We start from the raw sequence: 20,944 nt of genomic DNA, 5'->3' as shown, positions 1-20,944 counted from the left end.
CAAGAAAATGGGAGCAACCATTGGGGAGAAAAGAGAAATTTGGAATGCAGACAGTGCTATTAAACAAATGCATCCATTCTAAGAATCATGCAGAGCACAGAAATTCTTTTTACCTAATTTGAACCCTTCCCTTAATAAACGCCAATACTTTGATATGAAGAAACTTCTAAAATAATATAATTCCATAGCTCTTACTCTCTCCACATGTTGGTGTTTCAGGACTCCAGGTGCCATCTCCTTGGCATGAAGCTTCAGCGTTACGTCTCCCAGGACATGAATATGAAATCGAGTCTCCATAGAAATATTCACACTTGTTGGCCAAATCTTTCCTCTGTTGTTTTCGAGGAATGATTTTGCCATTCTTCAGCTCTGGTACTGGACAGCAAATCTCTAAAAAATCGAAAGTGAGGCTAATAAAAAGGGAGGTTAGTGAAATCACCATGAGGAGGCTCCTATGGCTAATAACCTCATTTCCACCTTTAGAAGAGTTCGCCTCAGAAGAGAGGTTGGGGAAACAGACAAGGGTCCCCAAGACACCTTGAGTCCTCGCTCCCTGTCCCTAGTTTGCTAAAGTAGTTCAATCCAGTCACTTCCTTCCAATTAAATAATTGCATGAGACCTCCAAAATGAGAAGTTGGATGAAACCTGGATGAAAATGTAAATTTTCAAAATTATTCAAGAGCAGTGACAAATAACATTTATCTCCTTAAGGCTTCACTTAGGGTCACATCATTATTAAGCTTCCTAATAACTTATACTTCCCCAAATGCAGAAGGAAGAATGTTCTCAAAAGCTTATATTGGCTTTCAGTGGAGATGGTGGCATAAGTAAACGTAGTACTTGCCTCTCCCCTCACAACCGCATCAAAATTGCAACTAAACAGAACAACCATCATTCAAAACAACCAAATCTGGCTGAATGGAAGTTCTACAACTAGGGAATTAAAGAGGAAGCCACATCGATACTGGTAGGAAGGGCAGAGATGTGAAATGGGCTGGTCCCACACCCACAAGTGGCAAATGAAAATCGGGAGAGCTCTTCAAACTCCAAGCCCTTGATGGTCTCTTCTGGCAATAGCAGTCATCCTGTTGAATTAATATAATCATGAATTTAACTTGAGGAACACAATTATATTCATTTAAGGCAGAAAATCCTAGAATATGCTGGACATTTAACATACTAAAGTATTTTAAAAATAGAAACTCACCCTCACATTCTTCATATGGGGTCCACTCCAAATTTCTCTGACAAGTCACAATCTTAGGCTCATTTCCGGCGGTTTTATAGCCAGGATGACAGCGGTACCTCAGCACAGTCCCAACTTCATACAGTTCATCTTTTGTTGGTAGGCGGTGGTTATATGGTTCCCAGGAAGCGTGTGGGATATCTGATAAGTTAGTACAACTATCTGCTCATAAGAGAAGAATAAGGGAAAAGGACACTGTTAGGAGGGATGCAGCATGATCAATGAGCCTTTCCTAACAAAGGGTGCCATGTGTTCATTCAGCCCTTAACCAGCCTGCCATGGCTGGTGAATCAGCCACACCAACATACACACATAGACATGTGCCCCAATAGGCATGTGCACAACACCAGAGACGTTCTTACTAAACATATTACCAAATGGTTACTGTGTGTCCATGCCAACCACCCAAATGTCAATTCTCCTTCCTCCTCATTGTACTTCAGAAAGTTTAGTCTCTGAATTAAAGCACGAGGCTTGCTAGGTAGATGTGGCTGGAGAACTGTCCCAGATTAATCTAAGTTTCTTATCTCCTGACTTATTGGGAAAAAATAAACAATTCATTCCCCCTCATCCAGATGATGCCAGATACTGATTCATTAAAGGGCTGATCAAGAGCAAAAATACTCCAAGCATCTTTTGAGCTGGGACTTTGTCTTGTCCTCTTTGCTCTTTCCTGATTCTACTGGTTTATATCATACGGGGGGGGGGGGGGGGGGGGGTTGGGGGTGTCTCTCAGCCCAGCCTGCAACCTCTCACAGTTGGGCATCTTTAGTGCTGCTGCGGAGGCTGGAGAGGCCCTTGCCACCACTGCTGTGCTCGCCAGTCGTGAGCCCGGTTTCTGTCTGAGCGGCGCTCCTCCTGTGGGAGTGCACTGACCACCAGGGGGCAGCTCCTTCATTGAGCATCTGCTCCCTGGTGGTCAGTGCATGTCATAGCAACTGGTTGTTCCGTCATCAGGCCAAAACTGGCTCTCCGACATCCCCCGAGGGGTCCTAGATTGCAAGAGGGTTCAGGCCAGGCCAAGGAGCCCCACCGGTGCATGATCGGGGCCAGGGAGGGATGTGGGAGATTGGCCAGCCTGGGAGGGGCCACGGGAGGGTTCCAGGGCGTGTCTGGCCCATCTTGCTCAGTCCCAATCGGCTGAACCCCAGCAGCAAGCTAACCTACCGGTTGGAGCGTCTGCCCCCTGGTGGTCAGTGCACATTACAGCAAGCAGTTGAGTGGCCTTAGCATATCATTAGCATATTATGCTTTGATTGGTTGAATGACCAATTGGATGACTGGACACTTAGTATATTGGGCTTTTATTATATAGGATGAAAATATAATACAAACATCTGCCAAGTTAGATATTTATTACATTTTATCTTCAGACATTTTAACTTATATGTAGGTTAAGGTTCTTTTCTAAGATTTTTACTGAGATGTAAGTCATATGACATAAAATTCACCTATTTAAAATACACAATCCTGCCCTAGCTCAGTGGTCAGCAAACCACAGCTCGCAAGCCACATGCAGCTCTTTGGCCTCTTGAGTGTGGCTCTTCCACAAAATACCACGTGCGATTGAAACTTCATGGCTCATGGGCAGAAGTCAGTTTTCAGCCTGAGCTAGTCTATTTTGAAGAAGTGGCATTAGAAGAAGTGGGGGTATTTTCACTGAGGTCAACCCCTCAGATTGAGGACGTTTTTAGCAAAGGCCAGCTTAGGAGTACCCTAATTAAGTTAATAACAATGTACCTACCTATATAGTTTAAGTTTAAAAAATCTGGCTCTCAAAAGAAATTTCAATCGTTGTACTGTTGATATTTGGCTCTGTTGACTAATGAGTTTGCCTACCACTGCTCTAGCTGGTTTGGCTCAGTGGATAGAGCGTTGGCCTGTGGACTGAAGGGTCTTGGGTTCGATTCCAGTCAAGGGCACATGCCTGGGTTGTGGGCTCAAACTCCAGTAGGGAGTGTGCAGGAGGCAGCCAATCAATGATTCTCTCTCATCACTGATGTTTCTATCTCTCTCTCCCTCTCATTTCCTCTCTAAAGTCAATAAAAATATATAAAAAATAAAATAAAACACACAATCCAATGATTTCAGTATATTCACAGAGCTGTGAATTCACTATCCAACTTTAGGATATTTTGATCATTCCCAAAAGGAACTCTCTACTCATTAATACTCTCTCCCTATTCCCATCTCCCCCCCAGGCTTTGGGAGTCACTAATATACTTTATCCATGGATTTGCCTACTCTGGACTTTTCAAATAAATGGAATTATGTAATATGTGGGGGGTTTTGTAACTGGTTTCTTTCACTTAGCATAATGTTTTCACATTTCCTCTATGTTATGGCATATATAAGTACTTCATTTATTTCCATTGCCAAATGACATTCCACTACATAAATATAGCACTTTTTGTTTTTCCTTTTTTCAGTAGTCAGGCATTGGGGTGCTTAGCAATGACAAACAATGTTGAAGTGAACATTAACATAAAATGTTTGTGTGTGGGCATCTGTTTCATTCCCCTTGGGTTAGATAAAAGGGCAATTGTTGGGTAACTGAAACTTTTGAGGAAACTGCCAAAACTCTGTTCCAGAATGACTGCACCATTTTACATGCCCACCAGCAGTGTATGAGGCTTCCAATGTTTTCACATCCTCACCAACATTTGTGACTTTATCTTTTTTATTATAGCCATACTGACAGGTGTAAAGTGGTATCTTACTTTTGCTAGATGACCACCTTACAAGACATAGTAAAGGGACTTCTTCAGGCTGAAAGCAAGTGACATCAGTTAGTAATTTGAAACTTTGAACATATTTATAATAACTGCTTTGAACTTCTTTTCTGCTAAGCCCAACATTTGGGCCCCCTCAAAGGCAATTTTCATCATCATCTTTCCTATCTCTTTGCATTTCTGATAACTTTTGTTGAAAACGGAATCCTATGTAATAAAAGGCTAATATGCAAATAGACTGAATGGTGGAATGACCAGTTGCTATGATGTGCACTGACCACCATGGGGCAGACATTCAACACAAGAGCTGCCCCCGGTGGTCAGTGCACTCCCATAGGGGGAGCGCCACTCAGCCAGAAGCCTGATCCATAGCACAGTGCAGTGTTAATGTCTCCCCTTAGGGAGTGTGCACCCTGCATAATTGCATGTGGCAGTTTTTTGTGATGTTAAGTGATCTTGCACGGTGTATTGTCATACATCTTTTTTCCCATGAGGAAAAAATAAAGAAAATTATTGATCTAAATTTTAAATTCTTACTGTGACTCAAGTGGGCTTGGGCATATGAATATGCCCTCACCAACATTTCTGGGTAACTTTAGATGCCAAACATTAAAGTTCTTTTGTGGTTCATACTCACAGATCTCACAGATGGGAAGAGGAGGACTCCAGTTGTTATCAGCTCCACAACGAACTACATTGCTGCCTTTGATGGTAAAACCTTTATTGCACTCAATAGTAATAGAGTCTTTGTAAGTATAGGAGTGTCTAAATCCTAAGACGATCCTTCCATGGTTAACATATGGCTGAGGACAGGTGATTTCTTTAAAAAAAATGTAGCATAAGAAAAGATAGTGGATTATAAAAGAGAAATGGCAATAAGAATATTACTGCTATTGCTAATCCAATTCCAAGTATTGGAAAAAGCCTGATACAGTGCATATCAAGCAGCCACAAGGAAAACATTTTTAAAAGCACATAAATGTATATCTTTTTTCAACTTTTAAAAACCTCAGGAAAATGAGGTTTCTGGATAACTTCACTTCCTCATGTATCTCAAGAAAAACTAGTCATATCTGACCCAGAGGAACACATTCTCAAAGTCCCCAAATCTTCCCCTTATAATGACCTACCTTCCTGGATGATTTTAGGGGTGGGTCAGTGGCCAACGGTGATTATATGACGTGCACGATGATGAGGCAGCCAAGGAAGGTATCAGACATCTGCACCCTCACAAGCAAAGAACAAACCGCTCCCATCGGCCCCCCAGCAGTCAGGTAAAGTCCTGCCACCTTATTTCCTCTGCAATCCCTTAACTTCTTTCCAGGCCCACTGCCATGGCTACAGTTGAAGCCATTTTCACTTCTTGGCTGGATGGTGCCTATGGGTTAAATTGTGTCCTACTTCGAATTGTCAGCCATTCTATAGCCAGTTACCTTTCTGAAATGCAACACATTTCAACGTCTCTCCATCACCTTCATCCTGAACTTCTGAGAGAACCACACGGGGCCCTTCATAGCCTGGCCCTGCTAACTTTCCAGCCTTAGTATCTGTCAGTATCAGGGGTGATCATGATCACCCTGCAGTCTAGACCCTAGGCATGTTTGCAGTATCGTGCCCTCATATACCCTGGTTTGATTGTGTCCTGTGGGGAGTCAGAATAGTAAATGATAGTGCAGTGATGGCGAACCTTTTGAGCTCGGCATGTCAGCATTTTGAAAAACCCTAACTTAACTCTGGTGCCGTGTCACATATAGAAATTTTTTGATATTTGCAACCATAGTAAAACAAAGACTTATATTTTTGATATTTATTTTATATATTTAAATGCCATTTAACAAAGAAAAATCAACCAAAAAAAATGAGTTCGCGTGTCACCTCTGACACGCGTGTCATAGGTTCGCCATCACTGTGATAGTGTGTGGGCCCTGAGTAGCTGAGGAAGTTTAGCAGACGAGTCATACCACAATGTAGCTTTCACCTCAATTACTGCTCGCCTTGCCCTGCTGACCTGCTGGTGGTTAGTGGGTTTAGCGTGCCCTGTAGGCATATGTGGTTGACATTCCAAGCGCTAACCAAAATTTCCAGCTCGGATTCCTGAACCGATAAAAGATGACATTCTCAACTTCCCTTAGGTAGAGTCTACTACACAGTACTAGTTTTGGACTAAAGCAGTGGTTCTCAACCTGTGGGTCGAGACCCCTTTGGGGGTCGAACGACCCTTTCACAGGGGTCGCCTAAGACCATCGGAAAACACATATAGAATTACATATTGTTTCTGTGATTAATCACTATGCTTTAATTATGTTCAATTGGTAACAATGAGAATACATCCTGCATATCAGATATTTACATTACGATTCATAACAGTAGCAACATTACAGTTATGAAGTAGCAACGAAAATAATTTTATGGTTGGGGGTCACCACAACATGAGGAACTGTATGAAAGGGTCGTGGCATTAGGAAGGTTGAGAACCACTGGACTGAAGGCTGCAATGTCAAGTGATATGGGGTTACTTCCAGGCCAAAGCTCATAAAAGCCAGGTCACAATTTGCTTTTCTCTCTTCCTCTTCTGAAGACACTGTGAAAGGGCCTGTAGATATCGAGGTGTCACCTGGAATGCGGAGCTGGTTGCTACATGCAGTAGACTCAATGTGCGTGAGAAGCAACCTACTGTGCAAAGCCAATGAGATATTGGTGCTGTTTGTAACTACGTAATGGCACAGCATGCCTCAGTATCGGTTGACCAAATACATGGCTTTCATCATTGCAAGAAGCAGTTTGTCTTTGCATCCTTTCATTTCCCCCAAAACATTCATCTTCCTTGCTCTTTGAAACAAAAGGGAAAAATTCGAAGGATAAGCCAGCAATTCAACTTACTTTTACAAGTCGGAGGGCTGGGGCTCCAGACACCTTTTGTTTTATTCTCCACTGCGCAGGAAATGGAAGCTTCACCCACCAAGGAGAAGCCGGGGTTACAACTGTAGGTGACAGAGGAGCCGTATGGGTAGGACTCTTCACGCCAACCATTGTGCTTCCCGTTGCTGATGGCTGGAGGGGGCTCACATTTGGCAACTGGGATGAGTACGTGAAGAAGAAGAAATAATTAGGGGAGATATCTTTCCACATCGCACATTCATGACGCAAATTCTCACGGGTGGTGCAAAAAAGCAGCCAAGGTGCACAGGAGTTCTATTACCGAACACAGTAGAAGTGTAGAGTCAAATGAGAAAAAAGTCTTTACTTACTCACACATTCTGGAAAACTATGACTCCAGCCAACTGTTCTATCTTGGATCTCACAATAACTAGTGGTTGAGCCTATTAAGAGATACCTGAATAAAATAGGATAAAAGATGTTAATGGAATTGTCCCTGCCCCAAATTAAATGACATAAAAGCTTCCAAACGAATAGAATGGTTACTCCATATTAAAAAATGAAGAAACAAGGTTTTCTCAGAGAACCCTTCCCACTGAGCACTCCAGTCAGTAAAATTTCACCACTGCGGGGAGATGTGAGGTTTCTCTTATTCTGAAATGTATAATTGAACATCAACTAGATGTCAGTCACGGAGTTCACCCAGAGTTCAGGCACGACTATATCGGGCAAAAAAAAAACTCATTTGAGTGTGTTATGCAGCTTGGATGAGAGTACCAGCTAGATTACTGGCTCCAAACTCTCCTGGTTTACAGTTTCCTCTTGTCTTCCGGAAGCTTGCCCTCTCCCGAGCACCAAAAACTCTACCAAAAGGAATGCATTCACAGAGAGAGAGAAGAGATACCCAAGGATAAGGGGAGAGGAATACACCCATTCACAGAATAATGCTCTTGATGATTCCTAAGCTTTCTGCCCTCTAGGCATTATAGCAACAGAAAAAACAAAGGATTGTTAGTATGATTTCAAATTGTACTATTATCAAGGAATAGCCAACAATATGATTGAACACTAGCATAAATGATACCTTCAACTAATTTAAGAGCCCCTAGAGTTTATTTAATAAGAACTTTTAAAAAAAATAAACAGTTCTTAAGAAAATGAATCTTTTAATAAGATAAAATATAGTGAGAATTAAGGGTGTCTTTCTTTTTAAGTTTCTTTCAAATGCAATGTTTCCAACCTGGTCAGGAGCATAAGTGAAAAGTACTGTTTCTGGTTATTTCAATAGGAACACATCAATGTTCCAACAGCACCATAGTGCTGAATTTTTCCTTTTTCTTTTAATTATATTTTTTACTGATTTCAGAGAGGAAGGGAAAGGGAGAGAGAGACAGAAACATCAATGATGAGAGAGAATCATTAATCAGCTGCCTCCTGCGCACCCACTACTGGGGATCAAGCCTGCAACCTGGGCCTGTGCCCTACCAGGAATTGAACTGTGACCTCCTGGTTCATAGGTCGATGCTCAACCACTGAGCCACGCCAACTGGGCTCCCTTTCTTTCTTAGCAGCTTTTCATAAGGGAAATAGGATAAACATGAGAAAAATCTAACAAAATGAAACAATAATAACAAAAAAGTTTAGAGAAAAAAAATGTGAGATACAGATGACCAGCAAAGGAGAATCAACGTATACTTAATTGGAGAACCTGAAGAAGAAACAAAACAAAAACTCCCCACAAAATAGCTACTTTAAATGTGTTTCAAGTAAACATTACAAAAGTAGAATAATACTTTAACCCACATTTTAAAATTGTATATCACATAGCAACAAAAAGTAAACACAATGGTTTGGATGAAAATAACTAAGAGTAGGATTATTAGATTTCAAAGATAAAAAGTAATATCTCTGAATGGCCAAAAAAAGACCAAGTTACATTTAAGAATAAGAAATCCAGATAGGGCCCTAGATTGTTTGGCTCAGTGGATAGAGTGTCTGCCTGCAGACTGAAGGGTCCTGGGTTCGATTCCGGTCAAAGGCACATGCTCAAGTTGCAGGCTCAGTCCCCAGTAGGGGGCGTGCAGGAGGCAGCCGATCACTGATTTTTCTCTCATCATTGATATTTCTATCTCTCCTTCTCCCTTCCTCTCTGATATCAATAAAAACATATATATATATATATATATATATATATATATATATATATATATATGCAGCAGAGGTCTGTAAATCAATATCCACTAAAAAAAAATGTGTGGCAATATCTATAGGATAGTCAAGAAAAGAAATTATCAGCCAAGGACTTTAAATTTTTTTTTAGAATCATTGATTGGCTGACTCCTGCACACCCCTACTGGGGATCTAGCTTGCAACCCAGACATGTGCCCTGGGAATCGAACCTTGATCTCCTCGGTCATAGGTCAACATTCAATCACTGAGCCACACCAGTCAGTCTCAGCCAAGCACTTTATATCTGGCCATGTTCTCTTTTAAGTATCAAGGCCTCAGACAGTATTGAACCTACAGGAACTTAATAATTTTCACTTGGAGCTTTTCTTTTAGGAAGTCACCAGAAGCCAAACTGTAGCCAGCCACACTCTGACACAGGAAATTTCAGCCAAAGCAAAACCACAAAACAACTGGCAGTGAGCACTGCACTTGCAGATCTAGAACAAAAACAAAAGTGGGGTGGCTGAATGAAACATAAATGTCATGTGCTCTGCCAGTGCCGAAATAATGTAACAAGTAACAGGAGATGGAAAACGAAGCCCACTTTCTTGTTTCCTCATCTGCAGGAGTTGGGAGTGAAATCAAGTTACAGACATATAGCCAGAACCGGTTTGGCTCAGTGGATAGAGCATCAGCCTACGGACTCAAGGGTCCCGGGTTCGATTCCGGTCAAGGGCATGTACCTTGGTTGCAGGCACATCCCCAGTGGGGGGGGGGGGGCATGCAGGAGGCAGCTGATCGATGTTTCTCTCTCATCGATGTTTCTGGCTCTCTATCCCTCTCCCTTCCTCTCTGTAAAAAATCAATAAAATATATTTTTTAAAAAAAGTTACAGACATATATGAGTATTTAACAGTAATGTTAACTATACATGCTGAGGTCATACAAATGACATAAATCTACTGACAGAAAAGACAGAATAGGGTGGGGCCAGGAGGAGAGAATACAGTGCTAAATAGTTTACAAGTAGATACAAACATCTCTTAAACATATAAAAATGTGCTCAACCTCGCTCATAGTAAGAGACATATACATTGACACTGTAGTGAGATTTTATTTTTACCTCTTAAATTGGAAAAATTTCCAAAAATTGACAAGTTTTCAAAAGTTTGGCAACGCACTTAGTTGGCAAGTATAGGGAGAGACGGACATGAGCATATTCTGTAAAACCATGTAACCCCAAGAGAGAACAACTTGTAATATCTTTCCAATTTTCAAATACAAGTATTCTTTGACCCAGAAATCCCACTCTGGAAAGTTACCCTGTAGATATGACTTCATATGTACAAAATGATATATGTACAAGGTAAATGTACCAGAGTACTGTTCAGAATGGCAAAGGATTAAAAAGACCCCGGGATCCATCAAAGGGAGTATTAATCCATCCTATATCCCACAATAAAATTTTATGTAGTTGTAAAAAATTATTAACAAGGAACCTTTCTATGCACAAACATGGAAATGTCTCCTGTATGTATCGATAAAGAAAGATAAAGCCGGATTTGAACATTACGTTCGTGATTGAAAAGGTACAAAATAAAAATATTAGCTTGTATTTGTAAAAGTAAACACCAGAAAGATGCATAGAAAACTCATCAAACTAGATGCCTGTTGAAGGACAGGAGGAATGGGTGGCTGGCGATAGAGTAAAAGCAAGAATTCTGTGTGTACTTTTTTACATCATTTTTAGTTCTGAAATCTATAAACACATCAGCTATTAATTGTTTTAAAGTGTTGTTTCTAGATGGCCTCACACTCACCCTTCTAAACAGTTGAATTCTATATGTGATCCAAAAGAGTAATCTGGCTTCATGATCACTTCCCCATTACGTAATTCTCCTGGGTTGCTGCATTTTTTCCCTGAGAGAAAAGTTAAAATGAGGATTAGGGATGTCAAGTTCTCACAGATACGACATTAGAAAAGAAGGCCGACTGACTAGCTTTGAACTCTGTTTCCAGAAAGACCAGAGATTCAGATTCAAACTTATTTCAGATCCTGACTCACTGAATATTTACTTCTCAATGCAACTAGGTAGCTCCTAATTTTTCTGTTTCACGTATTTGTTTGTGGGCTTGCTATGTTTTTCACAAAGTGGCAATGTGTATATGGCAATCAGCCACTGACAAACAGGGTGGTTTCTCAATGACCAAGAGTTCTTATTTGCATTCAGAAAGCTTAGTTCCTGAGACAACTTTGCAAAAAAAAAGGAAAAAGCACAAATAAGAGAATAAATGTTCATACTTACTGATACAGAAGGTTTCGTGCTGCCAACTGCCTCTTTCACAGGTAACATAACTAGTTTTTGAACTGGTCCTAACGTAGCCAGGGCGGCAGCTGTATGCCAGACGGGTTCTCTCTTTGTAGCTTGTCTCATTCAACTCTTTCGTTGGAAAAGCAAAGTGTAAGCTGGGTGGAGGACCACAATCGCCTGGACACCAAAATGACAAAGAGCACCGTAAGTTATAGCTCAGGACACAGCATCTTGGTGTTTTCAGTAATAGGATTTTTAGAGCAAGAGCCATTCTTTTCTCTTCTGATCAAGAAAAATAATAACTTCTGTTATCTCTATTGCTCAATGAATCCAGTGACTGGTCAGTAATACATGTATGTTGATGAATAATAATGATAAAGGGCAGACGTTTTTCATTCTTCCTCTATTGCATATAAGATAATTTATTTTTTAAAGATGGCAGATACGATTTTATCAGCCCATCAGATTTTTCATCTCTGCTGACTCAGCTGCATCTGTGCAAAGTCAAAAAATCCCTGCAATTTTCCTCAACAGAAACATAGTATTTCGTTAAAAATAACTTTATGTAACATTGGTTGCCTCAGGGAAGAGAAACTGGGTGACTAGGAGATGAATAAGAATAATATTTTTAATGTGTACTGTGTTTTGTACCTTTTGGACTCTGAATGATACGAAGGCAGAAACATGAAGCCCTTGAAATACAAAAAAATATTAATCTTGCTTTTCTAGCAAGAATCAAGTACAGAACTGATTTACTTATTAGGAGCCCTAGGAGTCCTAGTGGCCCCCCTCTCCACTCTGGATAAACCCACTGGCAGTGAAAATTGTCCAGTCAAGCTGATACCTCAGATAGATTTGTCTCAAGTCATGGGTGGGAGACAGATTGGGAAATTCCTGAAGGAGAAATCTAGCCAGAAGTGTCTAGAAAAACTGCCTCTTTCATGGGTAAAGCAAATTCCCCTAAATTCCAAGCAATTCCAAATCCCCTTAAAATTCCAAATTTCAGATAAATCCAAAATCCTGGTCCAACAAACCCTTGGTTGCTGAGGATGGATTTCTGGTGAAGGCTTAGTCATCTCTTTGTTAGTCTTGTGAACAAGTGGATGATCTTGAATGTTTATGGCCAATCTAAACTTGTCCATGACTCACCAAGAACAGTAGCCAATAGAGCCGCCACCAAGGCCATTTGGAACAGAGTAGAATCAGAGACTCTCCACAGCCTAGAGAAGGGCCAGGCTGTCATTTTCCCCTTTCTATCCAGGGTCTCATCGGGAGCTCTTGGAGGGTGCATGCTCTGAGGCGTCGCCACCATTTTTCTGCTGAAAGAACTCAGTTTAATAAACAGTCATTGAATGTTTACTTGTTATAAAGCACTAGGATAAAAGCTATGGGATCCATGTCCTCAAGAAAATTACAGCCGAGGCTGGAAGAGAAGACGTGCACAGATGTTATAACACAAGACAGTGAGCGTTAGCTTCTGGGGTGGGGAGTATTAAGAAGACAGATTAACTCCAAGGGGAGAGATAGGAGGTGGCTGTATCTGAGTTAGGTATGCTTTAAAAATTACAGAATAGATGCAGGGCAAATTGGGGATCAGTAGATAGTATCTCAATGTGACTAGAAAATAGTGTCTGAGATGGGGAGATAGTCGTTAAGGAAGGGGCAACGTAAAGGTGTGCCTGAAAGGGATATAAAGGCCAAGTTAGGAATTTATGGATGCTACTTTGAGGATTAAAGAGCCTTTTTGTTTGTTGGTTGGTTTGGGGTTTCTTTGCTTTAAAGCTAAGGAGTGACATTGTTGTGCCTTAAGAAGATCACTATGGCAGATGTGTACGTAAGAGATTAAACAAAGAGAAGAAACAGGGAAGTTGACTGAGGGGGCAGCAGAGGTGAAAGAGAGTATATGGGGGATAAATGGTGATGGGAAAAATAATAAAATAAAATAAAATATAATATAATTTTAAAATGACATAAAAAAAGAAGGCTATTACAATTGACCAGGTGAGCCACAGAGATGATGTGACCGAAGAAATGGCAGAGGATTTAGAGAAAAGGGAACAAATATAAAACAAAACAAAAGGGCTGGAAAACGACGAGATAGAGAAAAGGAGTTGGATCGCTATGTATAGTCTTGGGAATTCCTCATAACAACTGTCAACTGAAAAAAATAAACCATCAAGCAACTTGCAGTTTTGAAAAAATTGCTCTATATCTAGATATATATATATATATATATATATAGAGAGAGAGAGAGAGAGAGAGAGAGATCTATATATGTAGATATGTAAAGACATGTGCTTTCATTATTTATTTAAAGACTTATTTAAAGCAGAATCATGAAGGGTATTTTTGTCTTCACCACCATTTTCTTTCCCTTGGGAGGAAAAAAAACACAATATATCTTAAATTTGCATTAAAAATAGTCTTTGTCCTTAAAGGAATATACAAAGTTCACTCCTAATGAAATATTAAATTTTTTGAGTAGTCATTCTTTTTAAAATTAAATTCATTGAGGTGACCTTGGTTAAAAAGCTTATCTAGGTTTCAAGTGTACATTTCTATGACATATGATCGGTACATTGCACTGTGTACCCCCCACCCAAAGTCAAATCACCTTCCGGCACCAGAAATGTTGAATTTTATCTTTAATTCTGACATTTCTGTTAGACCCAGACGAGTCTGCACTCCCATGTGTCCATAATTCATACTAAGCACATCTTCATTTCGATGAAGGGTATCAGCTCAGTATTTCCCTTGAAGTTTCTGTCCCACACGGGGGGGGGGGGGCAGTTTATAGTCGCCCTTCACACTTTGTGGAGGGGCCTAGCTTTAATGACCCACAGAATCTTGTCTTTTCAAAATTCAATTCTGATGAAGCCATTCCTCCCCCAGTTGTCAGACGTTGGCAAACCCAGCCCACCTGTGCACATCCTATCCGATGAACTCTGTATATGGCTGGTAGGACAATTCTGCCCCCCAACCCCCTAATAAATTCAACCTACTGAACAATTTATCAAATGATTTTCATACAAAAAGTGTGTTTACAGAATATGTATCGAGTGAATTGAGGTTTTCTTAAAAGTTTGGGAGGAACCAGAACCCACATTTTGGGATTTCATACACCACCTTTCTATGTGTCCCGTCCCACCCCCCACCCCCCAACACACACACACACACACACACACACACTTGTCCTAGTGCATCCCTTCCCACCTCAAGTCTCTCCTCTTTCTGACCTAGCAATCCAATGAGACTGAGGACAGTTGAGGTTCAGGCAAGTTCCACATAATAAAAACCAGTCCACTAAATCGTGAAATTTATAAAATATGGTAAATTTCTCCCGGGCAATAAAAAGTGTTATGAACTATAAAAAAATATAGCAATAAGCGTCTTTAATTTTTGATAAGGCAGTCTATTTGGCATGTCTATGGACATCTGTGAAATTGAAAAGATTTTAAAACATCTTTGCCAATATGTTGGCAAAATAGAATTCTACTATAAAAAATCAGGATAATAGAATAAAGTGAAAATTCCCCATATGAATTGTTGCAGTTGTCATCATTGTATAGTCACAAGAAAAATATATACATTGACTATATTCATAAAAGCACACCCTAAGACTAAAGACATACCTTCAGAAAATTGAACAAAATTATATTTAAAATGCTGCTACAAAGAACATATTCATTAAATATTCTTTAAAAGAATATATTAATAATTATTGAATATATCCAAAATGAATGCTTTTAAAGACAATGTTAAGTAAACTGATCATTTGCTAAGTTCAATATATTGACTTCAGTGAACTGATCCTTCGGGAATTGCCATTCAGTTCATTGGCTTCTGGTGACTAATTCCTCTGTAGATTGGTGGGAGCCCCATGTTCCAACTGACAGGGGCAACCGGGATCAGCAGATGGCTGTGTCACCAAGGGACTCTAAGCCCCAGCACAGAGGAAAGCCCGCTGGACCGGGCCAGAAGCCCTTGGTTGGGTTTTCCCTGAGACCCAGTGCCACCCTCAGAGCAGAGATCCTGGCCCTCACAGGGGCCTTCTCCCCTCACCCTTCACTGTTTTCCTGGGAGGGACTCACTACTCCCACGACTTTAAGCATCATCCATGAGTCACTCACAGTCCTCTGGGCCCAACTAGCTCCTGTAGGTACAAAACCTTACATGCACCATAAACTCAATGGTTAATAAACATTGTATTCTACCCTATTACTCCCATGGAAATGTTGAGCCTTTCAGTATTCTTGTTGCTAACTAGTGGAATGCCAGTGCTTAGCCTGAAAAAAGTAGTGAAAGAAATCTCAGCAAAAGGAGGAGGAAATCTTTTCTCTTCCCTGCAGCTGCAGAAAAGCAGTTATCTGCATTATAAAACTGATCTGGCAAACGGGTTTTTTTTTTTTCTTACTGGACTTTAGAGATTGTAGCTTTGCCAATTGAACGTAACCCTTAACTCTGTAAAAGTCTATGATTCTGACTGGTTATCTCAGCAAATTGTTTTTGGGATAACACTTACATTAATACTTGGTTTTGAAAAGTGTAACCATTTGTCAGTTTTCTTTGCAAATCCAGAAATAAATTACGACACTTTCCTCTTCACTTGTAATTCTAAAAGCTAAAAATTTGACTCTTGAATTTTTAAATTTCAGCTTGACTGAGGTGTAAGGGGCTCATTGTAAGTTCCTTAAAGTGTACCTCATGATGATTGACATACAGATGTACTGCCAAGGGATCGCCCCTCCCCACTCTCTAGTTAATTAATACATGCATCACCTCTCATACTTATCTTTTACTTTTTTGGCAAGAACATTTAAGTTCTACTCTCTTAGCAAATTTTAATTATACAGTACAATATTATCTACTGTAGTCACCATGTTTGACATTAGAACCTCAAACCATTTTCATCTTACGGCTGAAAGTTCTTACCCTTTAACTAGCTTCTCCTTATTTCTCCCATTCCTATCCCACCCCCAGACCTAGCAACCATTTGTTAGATTTCATATTTAAGAAAAAAAACAAACCTTTTAAAAATGTAAGTTCTAATTTCCAAGGTTCAGATCAGTATTTCCAACTGCTTCATTTCTATCTCCCAGGTACCTTGAATCCAACAGATCCCAAACTAAATGGTCTTTCTTCCTTTGAATACTGCTTGACCTCTGTGCTTTCTGTTTCGGCTAAAGTAATAAATAATCTCCTCCTAGCCGCCCCCACCAGAAACCTGAGTCATCCTAGCCTCCTCTCTCTTGGCCCCTTTTCATATTCAGAGTCACTCTCTTCTCCACCCCACTTCCATAGTCCAGGGTGCGGTTCTCCGTAATTTCCTTCTCCCTACCACTAGACCACTGCAAAAGCCTCCAAACATGTGTAAGCCAGCGTCCTTGTTGCTGTGGTTATAATACTAAAAAGCAACTTACTTAAAAACTTGTCAAAACCGGTTTGGCTCAATGGATAGAGCGTCGGCCTGCGGATTGAAAGGTCCCGGGTTCGATTCCGGTCAAGGGCATGTAACTGGGTTGCGAGCACATCCCCAGTAGGAGATGTGCAGGAGGCAGCTGGTCGATGTTTCTCTCTCATCGATGTTTCTAACTCTCTATCTCTCTCCCTTCCTCTCTGTAAAAAATCAATAAAATATATTTAAAAAAAAAACTCTCATGGGTCCCAATTCCTTACGTCCCCCTTCCTCTGCTTCTGCTCACTTCGAACACCATGCTTCAACCTCATGAAAGTGTTTACCTTTCCCAAAGCACACCCTGGAATGATCTTTAAACAGCTTCAACCATTTGTGTAGAATATCTCTTGTGCATGAATGCTCTTACCTCCAACCTTGAGATCATGTCACTTCCTTGATGAAGTGCCCAACACCACCAAGAACTATCAGTCTCTTTTATGCTCCTCTAGTACATTTCTGACACCTTAATTGCAACACCACATTGTATTGTATCGATTCACTTCTGCCTCCTGAAATAGACTGTAAGTTTCTTCAAGACAAAGAAGTTATTTATTCAACCTTTTTGTTGTTGTTAATCCTCACCCAAGGATATTTTTCCATTGGTTTTTAGAAAGAGTTGAAGGGCAGGGGAGAGATAAAGAGAGAGAAACGTCAATGTGAGAGAGACACTTCGACTGGTTGCCTCCCACGTGAGCCCTAACGAGGGCCAGGGAATCGAACCTGCAACCGAGGCGCATGCCCTTGACCAGAATTGAACCTGGGACCCTTCAGTCCACATGACAACGCTCTAACCACTGAGCCAAACCGGCTAGGGCTTCAAGTGTCTTTGTAAGGAGCCCAACCTACTATTGTATATGGCATATAATAGTGATCCAATAAATGGGAAATAAATAAAACTCAAATCAGTTTTATCTTCTTAAGAACGATTGACTACCTTACTGAGGACCAAATGAAATAATGTGTGAGAAGTGCTTTGTATATTTTGAAGAGATGATACAGTGATCTGACTTCCCTTACTAGGTGTCAGGATGTGCGGGAGCTCAGTTGGCCAAGTGCAGTATTTGTGGTTCACCATCCTATTCTTTGTGGTGCCTCAGCAGAACCTGCACAGAACTCAGCAGACCACAGAGTATGGAGGTAGAGGTTAGGGCTAAACTTGAGGACCAGCAGTATCATCATCTAACTTTGTGATCTTGTAGCAACTACAGCAGCTCCTTGAATCTGTTTCCCATCATGAAAACAATGACATTAAACTTAAATCAGCTTTCTATTGTCTACAAAGTGCAGACTTTTATAACTGCCCACTGAAAAGCTAAGACTTCCCTAGCATATGCCCTCAGATTTCAATGACATCATCGCCTTTTACATTCTTATGGAAATGAAACCAACTCAAGAGCCATAGTCAACATGGTGGGTCTCTTGCAAAAAGTACTGTCCAATACAGTACACTTTGAGGGGCACTGGGAAAATCCTCAGCCCCAGATTTCTTCTTCCATTAAAGATTACTTTCATTGCCAAAACCAGTTTGGCTCAGTGGATAGAGCGTCGGCCTGCGGACTGAAAGGTCCCAGGTTCGATTCCGGTCAAGAGCATGTACCTGGGTTGCGGGCACATCCCCAGTGGGAGATGTGCAGGAGGCAGCTGGTCGGTGTTTCTCTCTCATCGATGTTTCTAACTCTCTCTCTCTCTCCCTTCCTCTCTGTAAAAAAATCAATAAAATATATTTAAAAAAAATAAATAAATAAAAATATAGATACTTCAGTGATGTATCATGTATTAAACTCCTCCTAAATGCAGATACCTTGGTAAAGAATGATATTTCTACAGTCTCAATTGTTGTGTCTCCTGCTTATGCCTGCATTCTCAATCACATCACTTTGAGATTCCAGAAAGAACTTGTTTTCACACTTTCCCTCATATCATAGAATTTCTATATCTATCAGTTCCTTCCTTCTGTGTTCATATTATATTCAAATGTATGTCTACACTTACTATAAACCTTCTTTAATGCTACTTTTTCTTCTGGATACTCTACTTTTTATTCTCCTTGTACTACTATAGAGAGACACAACGCAGGAGTTGACAAAAAGAAAAGTGGATGAAGAATTAAAATGAGGACCAGAATAGTCCTATGTCGTGCCCAAGCAGGAAGAGAATTTCAAGAAGAAATGATAACCAACATTGCAAGTGAGGGAGAGAACGGAGGTGAGGATGACCACGGCTTCTAGCTTCAAAAACTAACTGGAAACTGACTAATATCCTCCTTGTTATCAGTTATAAAGGTCTTGACTGTCCATGGTGAAGGAGATATGGAGGGGCTAATAAAATCTCCAAAGGAAATCGCATTCATTTTCAGAATGCAGACTATGAAAACCAGATCTTCTCTGAACCCCACTGGGAAGTCTGGCTTACCTCCTGCTTCAACTCTCCTACATAGATGGTTTTAAAAAAGAAAGCGACAAACGAACACACTCAACTATTAGATACAATAACAAGAGCAACATCTTACCTCTTCTCTACTTCAGTTTATTTTGAGTATGTATCTATTATTCCCCCATTTATAATTAAAAATTGAGGCTCAGAAGGGATTAAAAGTACTCTTTAAGTCCTGTAACACACTAATGCATTACCCCTGAAAAGATTTCTGCTGAAAACACCCCAAGTGTTTATCTCTGTCTCATCCTTCTAATCTTGCACTCCTCAACCACCAGCCTTTTCCCCAAGATACCCAAAGTAATCCACTGACCTGCAGGTAGCTGAGGAAGCAGTAGAAGACTCTATTATGGTGCCTGGAGCAGTTTCTTAAGGAAGAAAACTGCCTTGATCTCTAATAGTCCTAGTTCATCCTCAGATAAGAGTTTACCAGAATTTCCTGAACCTGTCTAGTCATTGGTCAGGTTCCAGTGCACAAAAGTCCCGGAATTACAGCCATGTGGTTGACTGATTGGGGACAGCTGAATAGAAATAGATGACCAGACTCTTCATTGGCCCAGTGAATGATTAACAGCAAAAACACAGCACCAGTGTTTACCTAATCTCCTTCCTCTTTACTAGCCCTCATTCTTGATAACATGTCGCAATCATTTTTCTCCTTGCCAACCATTTCCCCTAAATGAAAATGTAATGTGAATTTGATGCCAGAAGTCTTTTTCTCTATTATAAACACATGAGGTTATGAAAGATTCAATTTTGCTAGCCTGGGATCCTTGACTACAATAGGGTTCAGACTAAGTTCACAAACATGATCCACTTTCTGTGATGCTACGTCCAGCAGGCTTTCCTGGGACACCATGACCTATAGATGACCTTGACCTGTGTTGGTCACCTCAAGAAAACAGAAAAAAGGTGGGGAGTTTCACACATTTATTGAGTTCCTGATTGGTGCCACGTTGCTTGCAATATTATTAGTACTCAGTAAATGTTAGCTACTACCAACCCCACTACTACTAAATGCTGGGCACTAAATGACCTCCAGAAGTTAGTCTATCATTAGGTGCTGCTCAGAAGAATGCAATGAATGGCCAGCCATGTTTATTATCACATGATCTAGGATGGGTCCCAAACTCTAACATTATCCAATCAAGTTATTAATCCTCAAGATTAAAGTTTGTGTGCTCAGGAGATTGCTATTAAAAAGCAATTCTTCCTGACAACTTTGCTTTTTCTGTAATAAACACAAAATAAACACAAAAGTCTCTTAAATTTTTCAGAAAAGAAGGAATAGAATCACAGCAGACATTTTGACAGAAGATATGACATTTGGGCTGAGCTTTGAATGAAAAGTGGAAATTATTAGATTAAAATGAGGAAGGTATTAGAGGCAAAAAGCACATGGGTCAAGTGACAAGGTGAAAATGATTTGAAGATTTGACAAGAGTGAGCATAAAGGAGGATTCCGCATTGTACAGTTTTGAGAGCTAAGTTAGAGGAAATATTACCTTAAAATTCGGTCTTGAAAATACCATTTTCCAATCTATTGGAGTTCTTTATTTTCCAGAGTTACTGTTTCACATTTTTCTCTCCAGATCACTAAATTGTCTTATTCTCAGCAGATGACCTTGTGTCCTACTTCACTAAAAAAGAACATCATTCTACAGTAGCTTCTCCCCACCTCAAGTTCTCTCTCCTATTCACTCTTATTTCAGAAGATATT

General features: G+C 40.3%; 1 protein-coding gene across 8 annotated transcripts in view; it reads right to left on the bottom strand.

The window, feature by feature from the left end:
• Positions 1 to 19,770, bottom strand: part of C4BPA (complement component 4 binding protein alpha) — a 55,960-nt gene extending 36,190 nt beyond the window's left edge. Inside the window, exons 1-9 of one of the 8 annotated variants that reach the window (XM_023759014.1) lie at positions 19,538 to 19,770; positions 12,486 to 12,655; positions 11,331 to 11,513; positions 10,845 to 10,944; positions 7,227 to 7,312; positions 6,859 to 7,053; positions 4,616 to 4,798; positions 1,208 to 1,408; positions 196 to 390 (exon numbers count right to left, since the gene is read on the bottom strand). In XM_023759014.1, coding sequence (XP_023614782.1) covers positions 196 to 390; positions 1,208 to 1,408; positions 4,616 to 4,798; positions 6,859 to 7,053; positions 7,227 to 7,312; positions 10,845 to 10,944; positions 11,331 to 11,513; positions 12,486 to 12,648 — 1,306 coding nt within the window. In that variant the 5' untranslated portion in view covers positions 12,649 to 12,655; positions 19,538 to 19,770. Of the gene's footprint in view, positions 1 to 195; positions 391 to 1,207; positions 1,409 to 4,615; positions 4,799 to 6,858; positions 7,054 to 7,226; positions 7,313 to 10,844; positions 10,945 to 11,330; positions 11,514 to 12,485; positions 12,656 to 16,363; positions 16,503 to 19,537 lie in introns of those variants that run through there. The other 7 variants (XM_023759012.1, XM_014460981.2, XM_023759016.1 and 4 more) reach the window with 7 other exon arrangements.
• Between the last annotated feature and the right edge of the window lie 1,174 nt (positions 19,771 to 20,944).

Source organism: Myotis lucifugus, unplaced genomic scaffold, assembly GCF_000147115.1.
Source record: "Myotis lucifugus unplaced genomic scaffold, Myoluc2.0 scaffold_145, whole genome shotgun sequence".
Lineage (NCBI taxonomy): Eukaryota > Metazoa > Chordata > Mammalia > Chiroptera > Vespertilionidae > Myotis > Myotis lucifugus.
This window is presented reverse-complemented; position numbering and strand designations above follow the sequence as displayed.